Source organism: Staurois parvus, unplaced genomic scaffold (genome assembly GCF_062004578.1).
Source record: "Staurois parvus isolate SC_StPar_1 unplaced genomic scaffold, SC_StPar_1.0 ptg003258l, whole genome shotgun sequence".
Taxonomy (NCBI): domain Eukaryota; kingdom Metazoa; phylum Chordata; class Amphibia; order Anura; family Ranidae; genus Staurois; species Staurois parvus.
This window is the reverse complement of record NW_028321054.1, coordinates 1-24,906: the sequence shown is the minus strand read 5'-3', so window position 1 is coordinate 24,906 and position 24,906 is coordinate 1. Positions and strand designations below refer to the sequence as shown.

The 24,906-nt window shown below is 47.8% G+C and overlaps 1 protein-coding gene across 1 annotated transcript; it reads right to left on the bottom strand.

Moving 5' to 3' along the window:
• Window positions 1-391: 391 nt before the first annotated feature.
• On the bottom strand, window positions 392-24,903 carry LOC149428408 (M-phase inducer phosphatase 1-B-like; the record flags this gene model as incomplete). The annotated part of the gene is made up of 4 exons (XM_089667446.1): window positions 392-745; window positions 4,057-4,168; window positions 17,301-17,425; window positions 24,778-24,903. Coding segments are annotated over 4 exons (546 nt in total), but the record flags the coding sequence as incomplete, so codon positions are not given.
• Between the last annotated feature and the right edge of the window lie 3 nt (window positions 24,904-24,906).

Genomic DNA, 24,906 nt, shown 5'->3' with positions numbered 1-24,906 from the left:
CCGACGGAGGACACTTCTTCCTCTGACGGGGGACGCTTCTTCCTCACATCGGGGGACAATTCTTCCTCACATCGGGGGACAATTCTTCCTCCGACGGCGGACGCTTCTTCCTCCGACGGCGGACGCTTCTTCCTCCGACGGCGGACGCTTCTTCCTCCGACGGCGGACGCTTCTTCCTCCGACGGCGGACGCTTCTTTCTCCGACGGCGGAGTCTTCTTTCTCCGACGGCGGACACTTCTTCCTCCGACGGCGGAGTCTTCTTCCTCCGACGGCGGAGTCTTCTTCCTCCGACGGCGGAGTCTTCTTCCTCCGACGGCGGAGTCTTCTTCCTCCGACGGCGGAGTCTTCTTCCTCCGACGGCGGAGTCTTCTTCCTCCTTCAGTGGTGTAGACTACTTTTCTCTTCTTATCTTCTTAACTTGGGATGCAACAAGTTTTCTGGATTTTCACTGTAAAGTTTTTTGTTTTTTCTGGAATGGGGGTTACGTATAATTTTCCTCTGGTGTTTTTGTAAGCTGGGTGCTGTTTTATGGACAGATGTTTTTTATTGGTGTTTGTTGATTCAGAGTTTTAATAAACTTTGTGTGGTTACAGGACTGAAGCCTTTGTTGGAGTTGGGGGGTTTGAAGAGCTCCTTGCGCACCCTTTGTCCTGAGGGGGGCTTCTTCTTTTTATGGTATTTCCTCAGCTGATCGGTGAAGTCACCGTGAAGCATGCTCACATAACCCTGGGGCTCACAAAGATCCTGAAAAAAATCAAATGAATATAAAAGCGAGAGAAGAAGATGGTCAAAGTAAACTTATCACAGACCGAGAAATTCAAGGTTAGCACACACTGATCAGCCATAAGATTATGACCACCCACCATAACCTGTCCAGGCATGGACTCCACTAGACCTCTGAAGGTACTCTGTGGTATCTGGGATCAAGCTGTCAGGAGCAGATCCTTTACATTCTGTAGGTTTCTGGGGTCTCCATGGATCAGACTTGTTTTTCCAACACATCCCACAGATGCTCGATTGGATTGATATCTAGAGAATCTGGTGACCAAGTCCACACCTAAAACCCATTGTTGTGTTCCTCAGACATTCTTGAATTGATCAAACCAGGTCACCTTCTTCCATTGCTCCCTGGCTGAGTTCTGAGGCTCATGTGCCCATTGTAGGCACTTTTGGCTGTGGACACGAGTCAGCATGGACACCCTGACCGGTCTGCAGCTACACAGCCCCCATACACAACAAACTGCGGTGTTCTGTGTGTTCTGACACCTTTCTATTAGAATGAACTTCTTCAGCAATGGGAGATCCAGTAGCTTTTCTATTGGATCAAACTACATAGGCCAGCCTTTCCTCCCCACCTCCATCAATCAGCCTTCCCTCCCCACCTCCATCAATCAGCCTTCCCTCCCCATCTCCATCAATCAGCCTTCCCTCCCCACCTCCATCAATCAGCCTTCCCTCCCCACCTCTATCAGTCAGCCTTCCCTCCCCACCTCTATCAGTCAGCCTTCCCTTCCCACCTCCACCAATGAACCTTCTCTCCCCACCTCCATCAATGAGCCCTCCCTCCCCCACTTCCATCAATGAGCCTTCCTACCTCCATCAATGAGCCTTCCCTCCCCACCTCCATCAATGATACTTCCCTCCCTACCTCCATCAATGAGCCTTCCCTCCCAACCTCCATCAATGAACCTTCCTTCCCAACCTCCATCAATATGCGTTCCCTGGCCCCCTCCTCAGTGGGCCTTCCCTCCCCACCTCCATCAATGAGCCTTTCCTGCTCACCTCCATCAATGAGCCTTCCCTCCTCATCTCCATCAATGAGCCTTCCCTTCCCACCTCCACCAATGAGCCTTCCCTCTCTACCACCATCAGTGAGCCTTCCCACCTCCCATCAGTGAGCCTCCCCACCTCCCATCAATGAGCCTTCCCTCCCCACCTCCCATCAATGAGCCTTGCCTTCCCTCCCCACCTCCCATCAATGAGCCTTCCCTCCCCACCTCCCATCAATGAGCCTTCCCTCCCCACCTCCATCAATGAGCCTTCCCTCCCCACCTCCATCAATGTGCCTTCCCTCCCCACCTCCATCAATGTGCCTTCCCTCCTCACCTCCATCAATGAGCCTTCCCTCCTCACCTCCATCAATAAGCCTTCCCTCAGTGGGAGGAATAGTGCCCCATCATTGGTATCAGTGGGGGGAATAGTGCCCCATCATTGGTGTCAGTGGGAGGAATAGTGCCCCATCATTGGTGTCAGTGGGAGGAATAGTGCCCCATCGTTGGTGTCAGTGGGAGGAATAGTGCCCCATCATTGGTGTCAGTGGGAGGAATAGTGCCTCATCATTGGTGTCAGTGGGAGGAATAGTGCCTCATCATTGGTGTCAGTGGGAGGAATAGTGCCCCATTGTTGGTATCAGTGGGAGGAATAGTGACCCATCATTAGTATCAGTGGGAGGAATAGTGCCCCATCATTGGTGTCAGTGGGAGGAATAGTGCCCCATCATTAGTATCAGTGGGAGGAATAGTGCCCCATCATTGGTGTCAGTGGGAGGAATAGTGCCTCATCATTGGTGTCAGTGGGAGGAATAGTGACCCATCATTGGTGTCAGTGGGAGGAATAGTGCCTCATCATTGGTGTCAGTGGGAGGAATAGTGCCCCATCATTGGTGTCAGTGGGAGGAATAGTGCCCCATCATTGGTGTCAGTGGGGGGAATAGTGCCCCATCATTGGTGTCAGTGGGAGGAATAGTGCCCCATCATTGGTATCAGTGGGAGGAATAGTGCCCCATCATTGGTGTCAGTGGGAGGAATAGTGCCCCATCATATTGAAATCAAATCTGATGTTTTTTAATTTTTATTTGGTGTGCGTTGGAAGAGGGGTCGTCTTATACGCCAGAAAATACGGTAGATAAAGATCGACTTGGAGGCGACTTCCATTAACCATTTCTGTGCCGCTTTATAGCAGAAATACTGCTACAGGGCGGCACGGGTGCGCAAAATCTCATACACATCCATATATATATGGATGTGTATGAGGATGATATATATATATCCATTCAGTCGTATCGGACCCTTGGCGATTGGATGGACTGTCACTCGTAAGCGACTTTTTCCATGAATTCTCTTAGCAGTTATTTTACAGGGTAGGTTGCCAGGTCTTTCCCCAACCCCTAACATGGAGGAGATCCCACATGGCCAGGGATGAAACTAGGACAATTTAGACAGGAGCCAATTCACCTACCAGCATGTCTTTGGAGTGTGGGAGGAAACTGGAGTACCCGGAGGAAACCCACGCGAACACAGGGAGAACATGCAAACTCCATGCAGGAGGCACCATGGTTGGGAATTGAACCCATGACCCAATTACTGCAAGGCACAAGTGCTAACCACTAAGCCACTGTGCCGCATATATCTATATATATGTATATACACACGCACACGTGATTTAGCAGTCCTGGGCGGGGCCCTTCCCGCACCACCATTTGCGGCCTCGGCTGTAAATCACTGGGTCGCAGCCAGTGATTACTTGCCGGCACCCGGTGATCACCGAGTATCTCTGACGGGGGAGAGACCTGTATGTAAACAATAAAGATCTCTCCCCTGTCAGCTCCAGCACACTGCTTGTGTGGCTCTGTGTACATTCCTGAAGCCATTGAGAAATACTGTGAGAGCTTTGATTGGTCGCAGCTTGTCACATGGTACAAGGCTGTTGTGAATAGCCCTGTACCATGTGATCATTCACAGATTTCACAAGTAGTAAGCAATGATGTCAGGAAGTGACATCTTCCTTACTACTCTTCATGTGATCACTGAATGGCCAATCAGTGATCACATGATCAGGACCTCGCACAGACACAGTGGTCACCGGATCGCGGTGCAGGCGCCTTTTATGAACGGCATCCCGCTCCTGCACTGCCCCCGTCCGGCTGTTTATGTACATGGGCCGGGTGGGAGGTGGTTAAGACGGCTCTCGTGGACTGACAGGGGATGTCACATGTCATGCGACTTTAAGTGTCACAAGTTGCGGCAGTGTGAACAGAGCCTTACAGGAACACATACCTGAAAGTTTTCATAGAACTCCTTGTAACCTCCCTTCAGTAGGTAGAGTTCCGGGTAATATAAATGTGGGTACACGTTCTCCTTCCTGTCCAGATTCCTTAAAGTACGGCACCTTGAAGGAGAACAGAAAAACAGAACTTTACAGGGGATGGATAGCCGTAGTAAATGCATTCATCTGCCCATCGATGCATCGAATTTTGGATCGCTCAGCAGCAGAAGTTCGATCCGTCTATGGCCGTTCCCATTCAACTTCTGTAGAACTTTTCTGTTGGGAAACTTTTGGCGATCAGCAGCTGCACCTAATCGGCTGCAGCTCCTGATCAATATATTTGGAGAGTGGGTGGGGGGCGTCCTGCTGTCAGGATAGGATAGCACAGCGGGGAGGATTCCTTCGTCCACCATGATTGTGTGGATGGGAGGAGCCTTTTTTTTTTTTTTTCAATCAGACCTCTGGCTGATCGGAAAAAAAAAAACCCAATGTATCTATGACCATCTGCCATGGTGACTGTATAATGTTTGACTTTCCCCCCCTTCCAGTACGGACACTTTCCCCCCTTCCAGTACGGACACTTTCCCCCCTTCCAGTCCGGACGCTTTCCCCCCCTTCCAGTCCGGACGCTTTCCCCCCCTTCCAGTCCGGACGCTTTTCCCCCCTTCCAGTCCGGACGCTTTTCCCCCCTTCCAGTCCGGACGCTTTTCCCCCCTTCCAGTCCGGACGCTTTCCCCCCCTTCCAGTCCGGACACTTTCCCCCCTTTCCAGTCCGGACACTTTCCCCCCCTTTCCAGTCCGGACACTTTCCCCCCCTTTCCAGTCCGGACACTTTCCCCCCCTTTCCAGTCCGGACACTTTCCCCCCCTTTCCAGTCCGGACACTTTCCCCCCCTTTCCAGTCCGGACACTTTCCCCCCCTTTCCAGTCCGGACACTTTCCCCCCCTTTCCAGTCCGGACACTTTCCCCCCCTTTCCAGTCCGGACACTTTCCCCCCCTTTCCAGTCCGGACAAATTGGCCAAAAATGTATTCCGTTATCTTTTTAGTAAAAAAAAAATAACCCAAATTAGTTTAGAACCAAAAATTATAATTTTTCAAAAACATTTTTTTTTTACATTTTTATTTTATTTTTTTATATTATTATTTATTATTATTTTTTTTACATACTGTCACCCTAGCAGTACACTGTCACCATGGTGACACTGTACTACTTGTGGGGGGTGATTATTATTTATTTTTTTTACACTGATTGCTTTTACACCCATAAAGGCTGTAAGAGGAATCATTTCTCCTTCTCTCTGGCTGCATTCTTGCAGCCACTGAGAAATACTGTGTGAGCTGTGATTGGTCACGGCTTGTCACATGGTACAAGGCTGTTGTGAATAGCCCTGTACCATGTGATCTCTGTGATCATTCACAGATTTCACTAGTAGTAAGCAATGATGTCAGAAGTGACATCTTGCTTACACCTATTCATGTGATCAATGATTGGCTAATCAGTGATCACATGATCGGGACCTCACACAGAGGTCCCGTACACCGATCAGTTTTCCGCTGTGTCCTCCGAACACAGTGGGCACCGTTTCGCGGTGCCATGCGTGCCCAGGGAGCGCGCACAATCCAAAATGGCGGGCACTGTTTATGAACGGCACCCCGCTCTTGCACTGCCACCGTCTGGCCGTTTATATACATGGGCCAGGCAGGAAGTGGTTAACTAATGGGGGGGGGGGATGTACTAAAACTGGAGCCCCCAGGATCTGGTGCGGCTGTACATGGCAGCCAATCAGCTTCTAGCGTCAGCTTCTTCTATGAAGCTTTGGCGATAAAACCCGGAGGCTGATTGGTTGCTGTGCACCAGATTCTGCGCTCTCCTGTTTTAGTAAATGACCCCCATTCTGTCCGGAGATCACGGTCGCCAATAAAGCAGCCCATAGAATATGCGATTTTCTTTCCTTCCATGAGTGAAAGGAAAGAAAAATCGCTCGATTCCTTCACCAACACAGCCAGTGGGGATTGTGGGGAATCCCTCCCGAAGCGCAGGGGAGCCCTCCCACCCGGCAGAACGCCATGATCACTGCTGGCGGCTATAACTGGTGGCAGAAATCGCATGTAAAAACTCTCAATGGGCCGGTTGTACGTAAGTCGATTAACAGATGGGTACAACCAGCCTGCCCATAGATGGATCAATTCTCATTCAGATCCTGCTGAATCGGCTGAAATTCGATCCATCTGTGCCCGGCTGGTGAACTTTGACCTGTCTATGGCCGGTTGTCACACCGACTGCCGCCAAAACGGGTTTGCTGGAAAGCTTTTTGTCGATCAGCAGCTGCAGCTGGAGGCTCTTTTTGGGCGTCGCGCGTCCCGCCATTTCGTTTGCACGATTGCGGCTGGAAAAACACGCAATGATCGCGGGAAAAACGCCCTGCGATTTTCAGGTGCCGTTCGTGATCGCGCGTTTTCACACTTTGACAACGCAGTTTCGAATCACGCCGATCCCGTCCGGGATTTGAAAAGACCTTGAAGGTAAATCTAAAGGAAAATTGTATAATGTGTGACCAGCTTTACATTAAACCCCCAACAGTACAATCAGTCTGTAGATGCAGGAAAGCGTGCTGGTTATACTCACTGTGGGACCTAAGGGGTTAATTCTCCATATTGTGGGGAAAAGGCTGTTGGATCCTGTCTTCTCTGATCCTCCCCTTCTACTGTCCCCAATCTATCTGCTGAAAGTACAGAGCCCTAGGAGACACTCTGCATATGCTCAGTTTGGTGTGTATTGCTAGAGAGTTTTTTGTTTTTTTTGGGAGGGTGCATGTGATCAGCACAGAGCCAATTAGCACTGACCAGCTAGAGGGTCAGGACCCCTATGCAGCCTCATAGGACAGTCAGAGGAGAATGAAAACTCCTCCTACAAGATTAATTAGTGCTGGATCCTGATATAAGACTTCTATATACTGCTGGTGAGAAAAGGGATTTAGCAGTTTATATATACTAAAATAATTGCATTTCCATGTTGTGTGTACTGTCGGAGAGCGGATATAGTGAATGCGGGGTCCGGGGAGAGCGGATATAGTGAATGCGGGGTCCGGGGAGAGCGGATATAGTGAATGCGGGGTCCGGGGAGAGCGGATATAGTGAATGCGGGGTCCGGGGAGAGCGGATATAGTGAATGCGGGGTCCGGAGAGAGCGGATATAGTGAATGCGGGGTCCGGGGAGAGCGGATATAGTGAATGCGGGGTCCGGGGAGAGCGGATATAGTGAATGCGGGGTCCGGGGAGAGCGGATATAGTGAATGCGGGGTCCGCTGAGAGCGGATATAGTGAATGCGGGGTCCGGGGAGATCGGATATAGTGAATGCGGGGTCCGGGGAGATCGGATATAGTGAATGCGGGGTCCGGGGAGAGCGGATATAGTGAATGAGGGGTCCGGGGAGAGCGGATATAGTGAATGCGGGGTCCGGGAAGATCGGATATAGTGAATGCGGGGTCCGGGGAGAGCGGATATAGTGAATGCGGGGTCCGGGGAGAGCGGATATAGTGAATGCGGGGTCCGGGGAGAGCGGATATAGTGAATGCGGGGTCCGGGGAGAGCGGATATAGTGAATGCGGGGTCCGGGGAGAGCGGATATAGTGAATGCGGGGTCCGGGGAGAGAGGATATAGTGAATGCGGGGTCCGGGGAGAGTGGATAGTGAATGCGGGGTCCGGGGAGAGCGGATAGTGAATGCGGGGTCCGGGGAGAGCGGATAGTGAATGCGGGGTCCGGGGAGAGCGGATATAGTGAATGCGGGGTCCGGGGAGAGCGGATATAGTGAATGCGGGGTCCGGGGAGAGCGGATATAGTGAATGCAGGGTCCGGGGAGAGCGGATAGTGAATGCGGGGTCCGGGGAGAGCGGATATAGTGAATGCGGGGTCCGGGGAGAGCGGATATAGTGAATGCGGGGTCCGGGGAGAGCGGATATAGTGAATGCGGGGTCCGCTGAGAGCGGATATAGTGAATGCGGGGTCCGGGGAGATCGGATATAGTGAATGCGGGGTCCGGGGAGATCGGATATAGTGAATGCGGGGTCCGGGGAGAGCGGATATAGTGAATGAGGGGTCCGGGGAGAGCGGATATAGTGAATGCGGGGTCCGGGAAGATCGGATATAGTGAATGCGGGGTCCGGGGAGAGCGGATATAGTGAATGCGGGGTCCGGGGAGAGCGGATATAGTGAATGCGGGGTCCGGGGAGAGCGGATATAGTGAATGCGGGGTCCGGGGAGAGCGGATATAGTGAATGCGGGGTCCGGGGAGAGCGGATATAGTGAATGCGGGGTCCGGGGAGAGAGGATATAGTGAATGCGGGGTCCGGGGAGAGTGGATAGTGAATGCGGGGTCCGGGGAGAGCGGATAGTGAATGCGGGGTCCGGGGAGAGCGGATAGTGAATGCGGGGTCCGGGGAGAGCGGATATAGTGAATGCGGGGTCCGGGGAGAGCGGATATAGTGAATGCGGGGTCCGGGGAGAGCGGATATAGTGAATGCAGGGTCCGGGGAGAGCGGATAGTGAATGCGGGGTCCGGGGAGAGCGGATATAGTGAATGCGGGGTCCGGGGAGAGCGGATATAGTGAATGCGGGGTCCGGGGAGAGCAGATAGTGAATGCGGGGTCCGGGGAGAGCGGATATAGTGAATGCGGGGTCCGGGGAGAGCAGATAGTGAATGCGGGGTCCGGGGAGAGCGGATATAGTGAATGCGGGGTCCGGGGAGAGCGGATAGTGAATGCGGGGTCCGGGGTTTAGTAACAGGTAGAGGCCATTTATTATAATTGGTAATCCGCCATTTTTGCCATGTTGGAAACTGAAGAATGAACGAATTTCTAACCAATGATGGGAGAAATGTCATTGAGAAAGGAATGAGCTGCGACCTGAAAAAAAAAAGAAAATTCATGGCCATGAAAATTCTTTTCTGCAGCATCATAAGGCTTGGTTGGTCGACTTCTGAAATCAATGGCGGCACGATCGGATTACAAAACGCACAAGATTTAGGATTTGCTAAAGAAAATTTGTTCGGAATTTGACTCGTGTATGGCCTGCATTGGCCTCCGGTTTCCATGGTGCTGGTCATGTGGTCAGTTATGACACCGGCCGCTGGATGGTTTGACAGTTGGGATGAGATCCAGGCCAGTCATGTGACCGTTATCAATCTGCACGCCTTGAATGTAACTGTCTTGGGAAACCGTTAGCTCGGTGGGCCCAGCAGCCATTGCAGTGACTGATTTCAGCTCATCGCCTCTCGCTGGGTTCTTCGGTGAGGACCAACTTCATATGAGCCCATGTCTCCTGCCTGGACCTGGCCACTCTCCTGTGTGAACCTTTTCTGCCCCGTAGACATGCAGGGGCCCCTTGGTGGGGTCATCCCGAGGGCCGGTTTGCAGCAAAGAAGACAGGAACCACGAGGGTCTCCAGCCCATTGCCTCTCGCTGGGTGCTTCAGTGATGATCAACTTCATATGAGCCCATGTCTCCTGCCTGGACCTGACCACTCTCCTGTGTGAACTGTCTCTGTACCGTAGCTGTGCAGGGACCCCTTGGTGGGGTCCTCCCGAGGGCCGGTTTGCAGCAAAGAAGACAGGAACCACGATGGTCTCCAGCCCATTGCCTCTCGCTGGGTGCCTCAGTGATGATCAACTTCATATGAGCCCATGTCTCCTGCCTGGACCTGACCACTCTCCTGTGTGAACCTTTTCTGCCCCGTAGCCATGCAGGGACCCCTTGGTGGGGTCCTCCCGAGGACCAGTTTGTAGGAAAGAAGACAAGAACCACGAGAGTTCCAGCCCATCACATCTCGCTGGGTGCCTCGGTGATGACCAACTTCATATGAGCCCATGTCTCCTGCCTGGCGGTACCACGACTGTGCGCTAAGACACACTTCAGACAAATGTAAGTACAGTTAACCCTTCGTCTAGGTTTATGCGTTTTGCGATCCATTTATCTTTTTTCTATGGGGTGGGTTCCTGTCTGCGCGTTTTCACCGTTTTTGGAACGGGTCGGGAACTTTTTAAATTCAAAAAGTTGCGTTTTTTTTTTGTTCTATAGACTCCAATAGAAACGCTGCAGGAAACCATGTAGTGCGTTTTTTATGCGTTTTTTCATCTTCCCAGCAACAAATTGGACCCCCCCCCCCCCCCGCAAAACGCATCAAAAACACACGCAAAAACGCACCGCAAAAAGAACTGCAGAAAAGGATCAAACTACAAACTACACGGCTGGCCTTTAATGGATGAGTTCACCTTTCATAACATGTTACATGTTACTCTCATACTCTGGGTGTGACATGTAACATGTTGTGAACGGACCGGCCCCCAGCTCCTCCCCGCTCCCCATTGTCACAGATAGTGGGGGATCTTCCCCTTCCTTCTAGCTGTCACAATTTTTAAAAAACTGCCTTGCAGGGCTCCGCCCACCCAGCTGTGTCATTCATTCATGGCGTTCTGTCAGTGAATGAACTACAAGTCCCAGCAGCGTTTGCGGCTGTCGGCTTGTAATTCTCAATGAAGTACCGCGGAGATGTGGAATGCCGTGATAGTTCATTGGTTCTTCCTGTCAGTAGATCTGATTGCTCTTACATCCCACACAGGTAAGCAGATGTATTGACAGGTCTGCAGGAGACGTGCATGACACTAGAAATCTGCGGATCGCTGGGGCAATGCTTTAGAGCAGTGTTCTTCAAACTGTGGCCCCAGGGGCCAGATGTGGCCCTTTACTTGCCTTTATTCGGCCCTTGTGGCACTATTCCTCCTGCTGACACCAATGATGGGGCACTATTCCTCCCACTGATACCAATGATGGGACACTATTCCTCCCACTGACACCAATGATGGGGCACTATTCCTCCCACTGACACCAATGATGGGGCACTATTCCTCCCACTGACACCAATGATGAGACACTATTCCCCCCCACTGACACCAATGATGGGGCACTATTCCTCCCACTGACACCAATGATGGGGCACTATTCCTCCCAATAATACCAATGATGGGGCACTATTCCTCCCACTGACACCAATGATGGGGCACTATTCCTCCCACTGACACCAATGATGGGGCACTATTCCTCCCACTGACACCAATGATGGGGCACTATTCCTCCCACTGACACCAATGATGGGGCACTATTCCTCCCACTGACACCAATGATGGGGCACTATTCCTCCCACTGACACCAATGATGGGACACTATTCCTCCCACTGACACCAATGATGGGGCACTATTCCTCCCACTGACACCAATGATGGGGCACTATTCCTCCCACTGACACCAATGATGGGGCACTATTCCTCCCACTGACACCAATGATGGGGCACTATTCCTCCCACTGACACCAATGATGGGGCACTATTCCTCCCACTGATACCAATGATGGGGCACTATTCCTCCCACTGACACCAATGATGGGGCACTATTCCTCCCACTGACACCAATGATGGGACACTATTCCTCCCACTGATACCAATGATGGGGCACTATTCCTCCCACTGACACCAATGATGGGGCACCATTCCTCCCACTGACACCAATGACGGGGCACTATTCCTCCCACTGACACCAATCATGGGGCACTATTCCTCCCACTGACACCAATGATAGCAAACGATTCCACCCACTGAAGATGGGGTAATGTTTACTCCCTCTGACACCAGGATATATTCTGCTCCCACTGCCCACAGTCCAACCCCCTTCCCAGAAGGACAGAAAACCTGCCCTCTGTTTAGATAGTTTGGAGACTCCTACTTTAGAGGCTCCAGAAACAAAAAAAATATACCTGCAAAAAATGTGCATTTATTATTATTGTCAAAAGGTGAACATTAATGCTCAATAGTTAAAATGGAACTATGGGGAAAACTTTTGTTTTCTTTTTGGATAGAGCAAATATATGTCAATATATTTGGGATGAATATTTTTGAACTATATTTCAAATATATTTTTCTTCCATGTGGGTACTTCCCCTCTGTTACTTTCCTGGGGACAACCCAAAATTTTGTGATTTTTCTCTCACTTTCAATAATATATATATATATTTTAATGTATTGAATGTGGACAAAAATGTAGTATTTTAAATATATTTGTGAATGCATTCCAACAATGTAGATTTGTATTCTTTTTAAAGACATACAGTATATTTGAAAGTGTATTTTTACAAATATTTTTCATATATTTTGTAATAAAAACACATTTCAACATACAGTGTGTATATATATATATATTGTGGGGTTAGCTCAGGTGGGGGATCTCCTTCCCTGGGACAAAGGTAGAGCGCACAGCAGGCTTTCGGCAAAATCTGACTGGTTGTCAGTTTTGTTTAAAAGGTTTGCAAAAATATCAAAACAAACAAAACATCAAAATAAACGCTCGCCATCCAGGCACTAACTAAACAGGAGACGTTCCTCTCTCAGAGGTGAAGGGCTTCTCCGTCACCAAAACAAAAGCAAACCTTTTCTTGTAGGTATAGTACACACACAGCTCTCTCAGAATACCGTATTTTTCGCCATATAAGACGCACTTTTTCTTCCCCAAAACTGGGGGGGAAATGTCAGTGCGTCTTATAAGGCGAATATGGAGCGGCCGGTCCGGTATTTCCACCGCCGCCGTGTCAGAATACCGGGCCGGCCGCTCAGCTCTGCAGCGGGATCTTACCTGTTCCTCTATCCAGCCGCGCGCTGTCTTCCCGGCTTCTGTAATGGCGCTCGGCATGACAGCCGGGTGCCCAGTGCGCATGCGCGAGAAGCGGTGCGCTTTGTGAATGGTAAGGCGGTACCTGGGACACATGACAGGTCCCAGAAGCCGCCGGACCAATCACAAAGCGCAAGTGCTTCTCGCTCATGCGCACTGGGCACCCGGCTGTCATGCCGAGCGCCATTACAGAAGCCGGGAAGACAGCGCGCCGCTGGATAGAGGAACAGGTAAGATCGGGTACCTGTCAGATTCAGGTACCCGCTCCCCACCTCCCCAAAGGTCAGCAGTCATCTGTGCTGTCCGCAGTCTCTGGTCATCCCTGTGCTGTCCGCAGTCTCTGGTCATCCCTGTGCTGTCCGCAGTCTCTGGTCATCTCCTGTACTATGTCCGCAGTTTCTGGTCATCCCTGTGCTGTCCGCAGTCTCTGGTCATCCCTCTACTGTGTCCGCAGTCTCTGGTCATCCCTCTACTGTGTCCGCAGTCTCTGGTCATCCCTGTACTGTGTCCGCAGTCTCTGCTCATCTCCTGTACTGTGTCCGCAGTCTCTGCTCATCTCCTGTACTGTGTCCGCAGTCTCTGCTCATCTCCTGTACTGTGTCCGCAGTCTCTGCTCATCTCCTGTACTGTGTCCGCAGTCTCTGCTCATCTCCTGTACTGTGTCCGCAGTCTCTGCTCATCTCCTGTACTGTGTCCGCAGTCTCTGCTCATCTCCTGTACTGTGTCCGCAGTCTCTGCTCATCTCCTGTACTGTGTCCGCAGTCTCTGCTCATCTCCTGTACTGTGTCCGCAGTCTCTGGTCATCCCCTGTACTGTGTCCGCAGTCTCTGCTCATCTCCTGTACTGTGTCCGCAGTCTCTGGTCATCCCCTGTACTGTGTCCGCAGTCTCTGGTCATCCCCTGTACTGTGTCCGCAGTCTCCGGTCATCTCCTGTACCGTGTCCGCAGTCTCTGGTCATCTCCTGTACCGTGTCTGCAGTCTCTGGTCATCTCCTGTACTGTGTCCGCAGTCTCTGGTCATCTCCTGTACTATGTCTGCAGTCTCTGGTCATCTCCTGTACTGTGTCCGCAGTCTCTGGTCATCTCCTGTACTGTGTCCGCAGTCTCTTGTCATCTCCTGTACTGTGTCTGCAGTCTCTGGTCATCTCCTGTACTGTGTCCGCAGTCTCTGGTCATCTCCTGTACCGTGTCTGCAGTCTCTGGTCATCTCCTGTACTGTGTCCGCAGTCTCTGGTCATCTCCTGTACCGTGTCTGCAGTCTCTGGTCATCTCCTGTACTGTGTCTGCAGTCCATTATTTCAGAATTTTTTTTCCCCTGTTTTCTGCCTCTAAAACCTAGGTGCGTCTTATACGGCGAAAAATACGGTACCTCTCTGAGTCCCAGGCCAGGAGCAACTCCTTGCTCCAGCCCTGCCCTTTTTGTATCACCTGTTGGTGGTCATCAGTGGAGCCCAAACTCTGGTCCGGACCCGCCTCCTCAACTGTGGCCCCGAAAACCCGGAGTGGACTCCACCGAAACTGTCAGGTATGAGCGTATGCGAGGTGACACATAGGGGTTTATTTACTAAACCTGGAGAGTACAAAGTCAGGCTCACTTCTGCATAGAAACCAATCAGCTTCCAGGTTTCATTGCCAAAGCTTCACTGAACAAGCTGAGGTTAGAAGCTGATTGGTTTCTATGCAGAAGTGAGCCTGACTTTGTACTCTCCAGGTTTAGTAAATAAACCCCATAGCGTCCCTCTATCACCTCGCCGTTCATACTGTCACAATATATATATATACACACATTCAGTGGTATCCGACCCTTGGCGATTGCATGGACCGTCAATCGTAAGCGACTTTTTCCACGAATTCTCTAATAAAAACGCATTTCAACATATAGTGTATAATATATATATATATATATATATTTTTTTTTTAATTTATTGAATATGGACAAAATTGTAGCATTTCCAGTATATGTCAATATATTTGGGAAGAGTATTTTTAAAATATAATTCAAATATATTTTTCTTCCATGTGAGTAAGAAAGATTACCCCTCTGTTACATTCCTGGGGACAACCCAAAATTTTGTGATTTTTCTCTCACTTTCAATAATATATATATATATATTTTAATGTATTGAATGTGGACAAAAATGTAGTATTTGAAATATATTTGTGAATGCATTCCAACAATGTAGATTTGTATTCTTTTTAAAGACATACAGTATATTTGAAAATGTATTTTTACAAATATTTTTGTATGTTTTGTAATAAAAACACATTTCAACATACAGTGTGTATAGATATATATATATTTTTTTTTCCCAATATATTGAATATGGACAAAATTGTAGTATTTCAAATATATTTTTCTTCCATGTGAGTAGTGTCCCCATTGAAAGATTACCCCTCTGTTACTTTCCTGGGGACAACCCAAAATTTTGTGATTTTTCTCTCACTTTCAATAATATATATATATATATTTTAATATATTGAATATGGACAAAAATTTAGTATTTCAAATATATTTGTGAATGCATTCCAAAAATGTAGATTTGTATGTTTTTAACCACTTGCCTACCAGGCACTTATACCCCCTTCCTTACCAAGCCAATTTTCAGCTTTCAGCGCTGCCGCACTTTGACAATTGCGCGGTCATGCAACATTGTACCCATATGAAATTTTGATCATTTTTTTCTCACAAATAGAGCTTTCTTTTGGTGGTATTTAATCGCCACTGGGCGCTTTACTTTTTGCGCTATAAATTAAAAATGTGCAAAAAATTTGAAAAAAAAAAAAAGTTTCTTTGTTTCTATTATAAAATTTTTCAAACAGGTATTTTTTCTCCTTCACTGATGTGCGTTGATGAGGCAGCACTGATGGGCACTGATAGGCGGCACTGATGGGCACTGATAGGCAGCACTAAAGGGCACTGATAGGCAGTACTAATGAGGTGGCACGGATAGGCGGCACTAATATGCAGCACTGATAGGCGGCACTGATAGGTGACACTGATGATGGGTACTGATAGATGGCACTGACTGGCATCACTGCTGGGCACTGACTGGCGGCACTAACTGGCACAACCGCTGGGCACTGACTGGTGGCACTGACTGGCAGCACTGCTGGGCTGCACTGGTGGGTGGCACTAGTGGGCAGCACTGGTGGGTGGGCACAGGTGGGTGGCACTGGTGGGCACAGGTGGGTGGCACTGGTGGGCACAGGTGGGTGGGCACAGGTGGGTGGCACTGCTGGGCACAGGTAGGTGGCACTTCTGGGCACAGGTCACACACCTGCAGAGTGGCACAGGTGGGTGCACTGCTGGGCACAGGTGGGCGGAACTTGTGGGTGTCACTGCTGGGCACCGATCATCAGGGCACTGATCATCAGTGGCCCTGATGATTGGTGCCGATCCCTGCTCTGACAACTGCCGGTTCCCGGCAGTACTTTCCTCACGATCTGACAGCTTTCCCTGTGATCAGCGTGTCATTGGACACCGCTGATCACGTGGTAAAAGGCCGGTATGATCGGCCTTTTACCACATCTCGTGATCAGCTGTGTCCGTAGGACACAGCTATCACGGAGATCGCCCGGGTGCGCGCCCCCTGGGGCGCGCAGGAGAGCGCGTTCTGGGGGGATGTCATATGACGTGCACCCAGAACTGGCCGGCCGCAGTGAAGCCGTCATTCGGCTATCTGCGGTCAGCAACTAGTTAAAGACTTACAGTATATTTGAAAATGTATTTTTTACAAATATTTTTCATATGCTTTGTAATAAAAACACATTTCAACATATAGTGTATATTATATTTTTTTTTATTTATTGAATATGGACAAAATTGTAGCATTTCCAGTATATCTCAATATATTTGGGAAGAATATTTTTAAAATATATTTCAAATATATTTTTCTTCCATGTGGGTAGTGTCCCCATTGAAAGATTTCCCCTCTGTTACTTTCCTGGGGACAACCCAAAATGTTGTGATTTTTCTCTCACTTTCAATAATATATATATATATATATATATATTTTTTTTTTTCCTAATATTGAATATGGACAAAAATGTAGTATTTCAAATATATTTTCCTTCCATGTGGGGTAGTGTCCCCATTGAAAGATTTCCCCTCTGTTACTTTCCTGGGGACAACCCAAAATTTTGTGATTTTTCTCTCACTTTCAATAATATATAAATATATATTTTTTTTTTTTTCCTAATATTGAATATGGACAAAAATGTAGTATTTCAAATATATTTTCCTTCCATGTGGGTAGTGTCCCCATTGAAAGATTTCCCTACTGTTACTTTCCTGGGGACAACCCAAAATTTTGTGATTTTCTTTCACTTTCAATAATAATGATAAACAGGACAAATAGAGGTGAATCTCCCTAACGGGGGGGGGGGGGGGGGGGGGCAAGACATCAATAAAACCTGACAGGGGGTCCAATCCACCTCCACTCCATCCCAAAAAAACCAAAAAACAGTTTTTCCTTTAGTTGCACTTTAAATGGCTGTTTGAAGTTGTGTATGTGAGGGGGGGAGGGGATTTGGTGGTACGCACAGTTTCGGCGCTCTCTCCGAGGAGAATTCACAATGAAATATCAGCACTGCCCGACTCTCGGGAACTGACGGCGTCTTCAGGAAATATTCGGCCACGTCTTGTTCTTTGTACAAGTTCCAGGCCCCCTGCGTGAGACAACAAAGCAGAGCCGCTAACAATTCCACCAACCAATCAACAATGAGAGTTCGATGTCACAGCCGGGGAACGACGGACAACGCAGCGAATCGACTGCAAGATGTGCTGGGAAGTGTCTGCGGGTCGGATGTCCGCTGGATTGGAATCCAGATATCATCGATGTCCAGGCCGCCTTTTTATTATTGCTGATCACTGTACTGGTGTCACCGGGGATGTCAGTGACACCAAGTCAGCCCCCCCCCCCCCACCCCCCGCCGCAGTCCCAGAATAAGTCGCTGATCGCCCATTATCTACCCCGCCATTTGTAGACGCTAGAACTTTCACGTAAACCAATTAGCAGAATACATTTTGACGAAATTTGATTTTTTTTAAATTTTTTAATTGACGTTTAATAGCAAAAACTTAAAAATCTTGTTTTTCTTTCAAAAATTTTCGGTCTTTTTTTGTATATATAGCGCAAAAAATTAAGAACGCACAGCCTATCAAATTTAACCAAAAGAAATCTCTGTGTGTGGGAAAAAAAGGACGTAGATTTCATTTGGGTGCAGCGTTGCATGACCGCGCAATTGTCAGTTAAAGTAACACAGCGCCGTATCGCAAAAAACAGCCTGGTCAGCAGGGGGGGGGGGGATCGTCTGGAGGGGGAGGGGTTAAACACAGCGTTTTCTTGCGCTGGTATCTCACAGAACGAGGCAGCATCGTTCAGAATACGGGTTTTGCATGGCACAGATGCATTTAGAATGCACAAAACTCTCTTCTAAGGTCATCCTCCTGCCTGCATGCCTGAGCTAAGGGCAGATGGATTACACGAAGTAAATGCTAATAGTCAACATCAACTATTAGTAATCCTCGTGCTGCTCCCATTAGTAAATAGATAGGAAAGTAGATCATATTTACTTGTTTAAAGCTTTTTTTTTTTTTTTTAACATTCCTTCAGTTACTTCCTGGTTTCTGGCTTAGGCAAACGATGTCATATATCCCAGGAGTCTTCAGGAAGGGAGAAGGGTTTTTTTTTTCAGCTAAGGTCATCCTCCTGTCTGCATTCCTGAGCTAAGGGCAGATGGATTCCAGGAAGTAAATGCTAATAGCATAAGGATTACAAATAGTCCATGTTGACTATTGGCATTTACTTCATGGAATCCATCTGCCCTTAGCTCAGAAATGCAGACAGGAGGGTGACATAAGCTGGAAAAAAAAAAACCCTCACCCCCTCCTGAAGACTGCTGGGATAAATTACTTTATTTGCCTAGGCCAAAAACCAGGAAGTGACTGAAGGAATGTTAAAAAAAAAAAGCTTTAAACAAGTAAATATGATCTACTTTCCTATAAATGTACTTATGCTAACAGTCAACACGGACTATTAACAATCCTCGTGCTGCTCCCATTCGTAAACAGATAGGAAAGTAGATCATATTTACTTGTTTCATTTTTTTTTTTAAACACTTCTTCAGTTACTTCCTGGTTTCTGGCCTAGGCAAATGATGTCATACATCCCAGGAATCTTCAGGAAGGGAGGAGGGTTTTTTCTCTAATAAGGCCATCCTCCTGCCTGCATTCCTGAGCTAAGGGCAGATGGATTCCAGGAAGTAAATGCTAACAGTCAACGTCGACTATTAGCAATCCTCGTGCTGCTCGCATTAGTAAATTTATAGGAAAGTAGATCATATTTACTTGTTTAAATTTTTTTTTTTTGAAGATTTCTTCAGTTACTTCCTGGTTTCTGGCCTAGGCAAATTATGTCATATATCCCAGGAGTCTTCAGGAGGGTTTTTTCAACTAAGGTCATCCTCCTGTCTGCATGCCTGAACTAAGGGCAGATGGATTCCAGGAAGTAAATGCTAATAGCATAAGGATTATAAATAGTCCGTGTTGACTATTAGCATTAGTAAATTTATAGGAAAGTAGATCATATTTACTTGTTTAAATTTTTTTTTTTTGAAGATTTCTTCAGTTACTTCCTGGTTTCTGGCCTTGGCAAATTATGTCATACATCCCAGGAGTCTTCAGGAAGGGAGGAGGGAGGGGTTTTTCTCTAATAAGGTCATCCTGCTGTCTGTATTCCTGAGCTAAGGGCAGATGGATTCCAGGAAGTAAATGCTACATGAATCATCTGCCCTTACTCAAGATGGCTGTGGCCAGAAATGCTGGGGGGGGGGGGGGGTTGTTCAAAGCGATTTCTCAGCAAAATAAAGCACGGAGGCACTTCCAGGAAGTAAATGCTAACAGTCAACCCCGACTATTAGCAATCCTCGTGCTGCTCGCATTAGTAAATTTATAGGAAAGTAGATCATATTTACTTGTTTAAATTTTTTTTTTTTACATTTCTTCAGTTACTTCCTGGTTTCTGGCCTTGGCATACAATGTCATATATCCCAGGAGTCTTCAGGAGGGGAGAAAGCTTTTTTTTCAACTAAGCTCATCTTCCTGTCTGCATTCCTGAGCTAAGGGCAGATGGATTCCAGGAAGTAAATGCTACATCAATCATTGTTGCGTTGTGGATAATTCCAGCTCACTCATTTTCTAATCCTAGTCCTAGCTACAGTTGTGGCCAAAATTATTCAACCCCCACTGAAATTGAGTGTTTTGGCCAGTTTGACATTGCTTTTGATCATTCAGTCATCTTGCTTACATTTACATTAAAGAGGCACTTGTAGGTCAGACAAATATAACATAACAGTTATAATGAAATAACCACAAATGTCTTTTCTGTGCTCACAGCATTATCAGTTTTATTCAACCCCCAAGTGACATTCAATCTTAGTACTTAGTACAGCATCCTTTTACAGTTATAACAGCTTTTAAACGTGAAGCATAGCTTGACACAAGTGTCTTGCAGCGATCTACGGGTATCTTCGCCCATTCTTCATGGGCAAAGGCCTCCAGTTCAGTCACATTCTTAGGCTTGCGCACTGCAACTGCTTTCTTTAAGTCCCACCAGAGGTTCTCAATCGGATTTAAGTCTGGTGACTGCGATGGCCACTCCAAAATGTTCCAGCCTTTCCTCTGCAACCATGCTCTAGTGGACTTGGAGGTATGCTTGGGATCATTGTCCTGTTGAAAGGTCCAACGTCTCCCAAGCCTCAGGTGTGTGACGGACTGCATCACGTTTCCATCCAATATCTCCTGGTACTGAAGAGAATTCATGGTACCTTGCACACGCTGAAGCTTCCCTGTACCTGCAGAAGCAAAACAGCCCCAAAGCATGATTGACCCTCCACCATGCTTCACAGTAGGCAAGGTGTTCTTTTCATCATAGGCCTTGTTCTTCCTCCTCCAAACATAGCGTTGATCCATGGGCCCAAACAGTTCTAATTTTGTTTCATCAGTCCACAGAACACTATCCCACAACTTTTGTGGTTTGTCCACATGGCTTTTGGCATACTGCAGTCGACTCTTCTTATTCTTTGGAGACAGCAAGGGGGTACGCCTGGGAGTTCTGGCACGGAGGCCTTCATTACGCAGTGTGCGTCTTATTGTCTGGGCTGAAACTTCTGTACCCACATCTGACAAATCTTTTCTCAGTTCCTCAGCAGTCACACGGGGACTTCTCTCCACTCTACGCTTCAGGTAGCGCACAGCAGTCGAAGTCAGCATCTTCTTTCTGCCACGACCAGGTAGCGTTTCAACAGTGCCCTTTGCCTTGAATTTGCGAATGATGCTTCCTAAGGTGTCTCTTGGTATGTTTAACATCTTTGCAATCTTCTTATAGCCATTGCCCTTCCTGTGAAGAGAAATCACCTCTTCTCTTGTCTTCCTGGACCATTCTCTTGCCTTCACCATGTTTGTAACCACACCAGTAAATGTCTAGAAGGAGCTGAGTATCACAGTCATTTTAAAGCTGCCTAATTGGTGCTTATTATGCTTGATTGCTGCTCGGTGACATCCACAGGTGTTTTCAATACCTGATGGAAAGCACCTGTATGAACCTCTGTTCTTCAGAGTGGTAGTCTTTAAGGGGTTGAATAATTGTGGCAATGAAGAAACCACATAAGAACCATTTACTACTGTATTACATAAACAATTGATGTCATTTTAGTTGCATTTGGGTAGTTACAACGTCCTTGTAGGATTTGATTCTGAATACAATTCCAAATGTACACTATAGTCCCTAAACCCCTTTACAGCATTGGGGGTTGAATAATTTTGGCCACAACTGTAGGTTCTGCTGTACCGTGTACTTGCGCGGTCATGCAACGCTGTACCCAATAGAAATCTATCATTTATATTCCTCCCTCCATGTATGCAGATTAACACGCATTGGTAACATGACACGTCACAGAATCCCCTTAAATTGTATTTTTTCCCTTTTTTATTAACTTCTTTAGCTGCGGAAAGGTTGTCACCCCTCATACCAGGACATTTTATTTCCTCTGCGGCACTGCGCGGTCATGCAACACTGTACCCACATGGAATTTATATCATTTCCCCCCCACCCCCACAAATAGAGCTTTCTTTTGCTGACATTTGATCACCACTGGAAGTTTTTATTTATTATGTAAACAAAAAGATGGAAAAATTTAGAAAAAAATATATTTTGTTCTTTCTGCTATAAAACCTATCCAAAAAAAATTAAAAACATTTTTTTTTTTAATAAATTTATGCCAAAATGTATTTTGATACGGTTTTGGTAAAAAAAAAAATCCCAATAAGTGTATATTGATTGGTTTGCGGAAACGTTTTAGGGCCGGTTCACACTACAGAATTGCAGTCCAGATGCGCGTTTGCATGCGCGTTCGGGTGCGTTTTTGACGAGTTTTTTTTTTTTAATCTTTTTTTATGCATTCCAGTTAATTTTTCCCCTCTCTTTTTCTTCAATTTAAATAGGGACATGTGCGCTCCGGTGCGTTTTTGGTGCGTTTGTGATGCGTTTTACCGCATTCCAGTGCAGTTCTGTGCAGAAAACATGCCGCCTGATCTACTTTTGTTTCTGCATCCGGAACGCACCGGAACTGCAAGCGCTGATGTGAACTGTGACACCGACAACCAGATCACCGACTTTCTGTGCGTTTTGGATGCAAAAAAAAAGCAACTGAAACGCATGGAGTGTGAACCGGCCCTGAGGCTGCTTTCACACGGAGTTTTTGAAGCGGTTTTGCGTTAACCACTTGCCGTCCGGCAGCTGTATATAAACGGGCGGATGGTGGCAGTGCAGGGGCGGGTTGATGTTCATAAACGGCGCCCGCCATTATGGACTGTGCGAGCTCCCTGGGAGCGTGCAGCACTGCGATCCTGTGCCCGCTGTGTCCTCCAGACACAATGGAACACCGATCATCGTACGGGACCTCTGTGCGAGGTCCCGATCATGTGATCACTGGTTGGCCAATCAGTGATCACATGCAGAGTAGAAAGCAAGATGTCACTTATGACATCATTACTTACTACGTGTGAAATCTGTGAATGATCAAGGAGATCACATGGTACAGGGCCATTCACAACAGCCTTGTACCATGTGACAAGCTGTGACCAATCACAGCTCACACAGTATTTCTCAATGGCTGCAAGAATGCAGCCAGAGAGAAGGAGAAATGATTGCTTTTACAGCCTTTATGGGTGTAAAAGCAATCAGTGTTAAAAAAAAAAAAAAAAAAAAAAATCTTCATCACCCCCCACAAGTAGTACAGTGTCACCATGGTGACACTACTGCTAGGGTGACAGTATGTTAAAAAATACATAAATAATAATAAAAAAATAAAATAAAAATGTTAAAAAATATGTATAAAAATTATAATTTTTGGTTATAAACTAATTTGGGTTTTTTTTTTTTTTGCTAAAAAGATATCGGAAAAATTTTAGCCAAGATTTATGATGAAATATTATTTATTTGCAAAATTTTATAAGAAAAACACTTTTTTTTAAAAATGTTTGGACTTTTTCATTTATATAGCAAAAAAAAAAAAATCCCAGTGGTGAATAAATACCACTTTATCTGTCTCAAAAAATGCTAAAAAATTCATATGGGTACAGTGTTGCATGACCGCGCAATTGTCATTCAAAGTGTGATAGAGCTGAAAGCTGAAAATTGGCCTGGAGGGAAAGGGGGGGGGGGGGGAAGTGTCCGGACAGGAAGGGGGTGAAAGTGTCCGGACTGGAAGGGGGTGAAAGTGTCCGGACTGGAAGGGGGTGAAAGTGTCCGGTCTGGAAGGGGGGGAAAGTGTCCGGACCGGAAGGGGGGGAAAGTGTCCGGACTGGAAGGGGGGGAAAGTGTCCGGACCGGAAGGGTGAAAGCGTCCGGACTGGAAGGGGGGGAAAGTGTCCGGACCGGAAGGGGGGGAAAGCGTCCGGACTGGAAAGGGGGGAAAGCGTCCGGACTGGAAGGGGGGGAAAGTTTCCAGACTAGAAGGGGGGGAAAGTGTCCGGACTGGAAGGGGGGGAAAGTGTCCGGACTGGAAGGGGGTGAAAGTGTCCGGACTGGAAGGGGGGAAAGTGTCCGGACTGGAAGGGGGGAAAGTGTCCGGACTGGAAGGGGGTGAAAGTGTCCGGACTGGAAGGGGGGGAAAGTTTCCAGACTAGAAAGGGGGGAAAGTGTCCGGACTGGAAGGGGGGGAAAGTGTCCGGACTGGAAGGGGGTGAAAGTGTCCGGACTGGAAGGGGGGAAAGTGTCCGGACTGGAAGGGGGGAAAGTGTCCGGACTGGAAGGGGGTGAAAGTGTCCGGACTGGAAGGGGGGGGAAAGTGTCCGGACTGGAAGGGGGGGAAAGTGTCCGGACTGGAAGGGGGGAAAGTGTCCGGACTGGAAGGGGGTGAAGTGTCCGGACTGGAAGGGGGGGAAAGTGTCCGGACTGGAAGGTGGGGAAAGTGTCCGGACTGGAAGGGGGTGAAGTGTCCACACTGGAAGGGGGGGGGGAAAGTGTCCGGACTGGAAGTGGTAAATGGATATTATACAGTTCCTTTGGTCCAGCCTGGTCCAGTATATAGCTAGTATATATACACTGTTACTACACCGCTACTACAGTGACCTCCACTTGCTTTTGGGCCCCATGCTAAGCAGCCAGCCTGGTGCTTTGTGAACACAGGAGGTCAGGCGCTTGGTACTGGTACCATTGAAAAAATGCTTTTGCTGATTGGATGAGGCGGAGAGCGTGTCACTGCGCCGCCTCTCTGCCTCATCCAATCAGGGAATGCTTTTCATGTATACAGAAAATGCAAAGCATCCTTTGAATCCAAGCGGCCAACCTCCTGTATTCAGCAAGCCAGGCGTGTTTCCAGCTTCCTGGGGCATCATCCAGCTATGGTTCTGTATATACAGAGTTCCGTTGGTCCAAGCTGGAACAATGTATCTGTATAAAATCTCCCGGCCCGAGATCATTGTCATAGTTTCCACATTTGCGGTAGAGATAACACACCTTGATATGCCCCCCAGCGTACTCATAGGGGTAGCGACAGTCCACCACGTAGTACTTCTCCACCGCGTCCTTGTGTCTTCCTTCCAGGAGGTGCACTAGCTGCGGGAAGATAATCGTGACACGGAATTT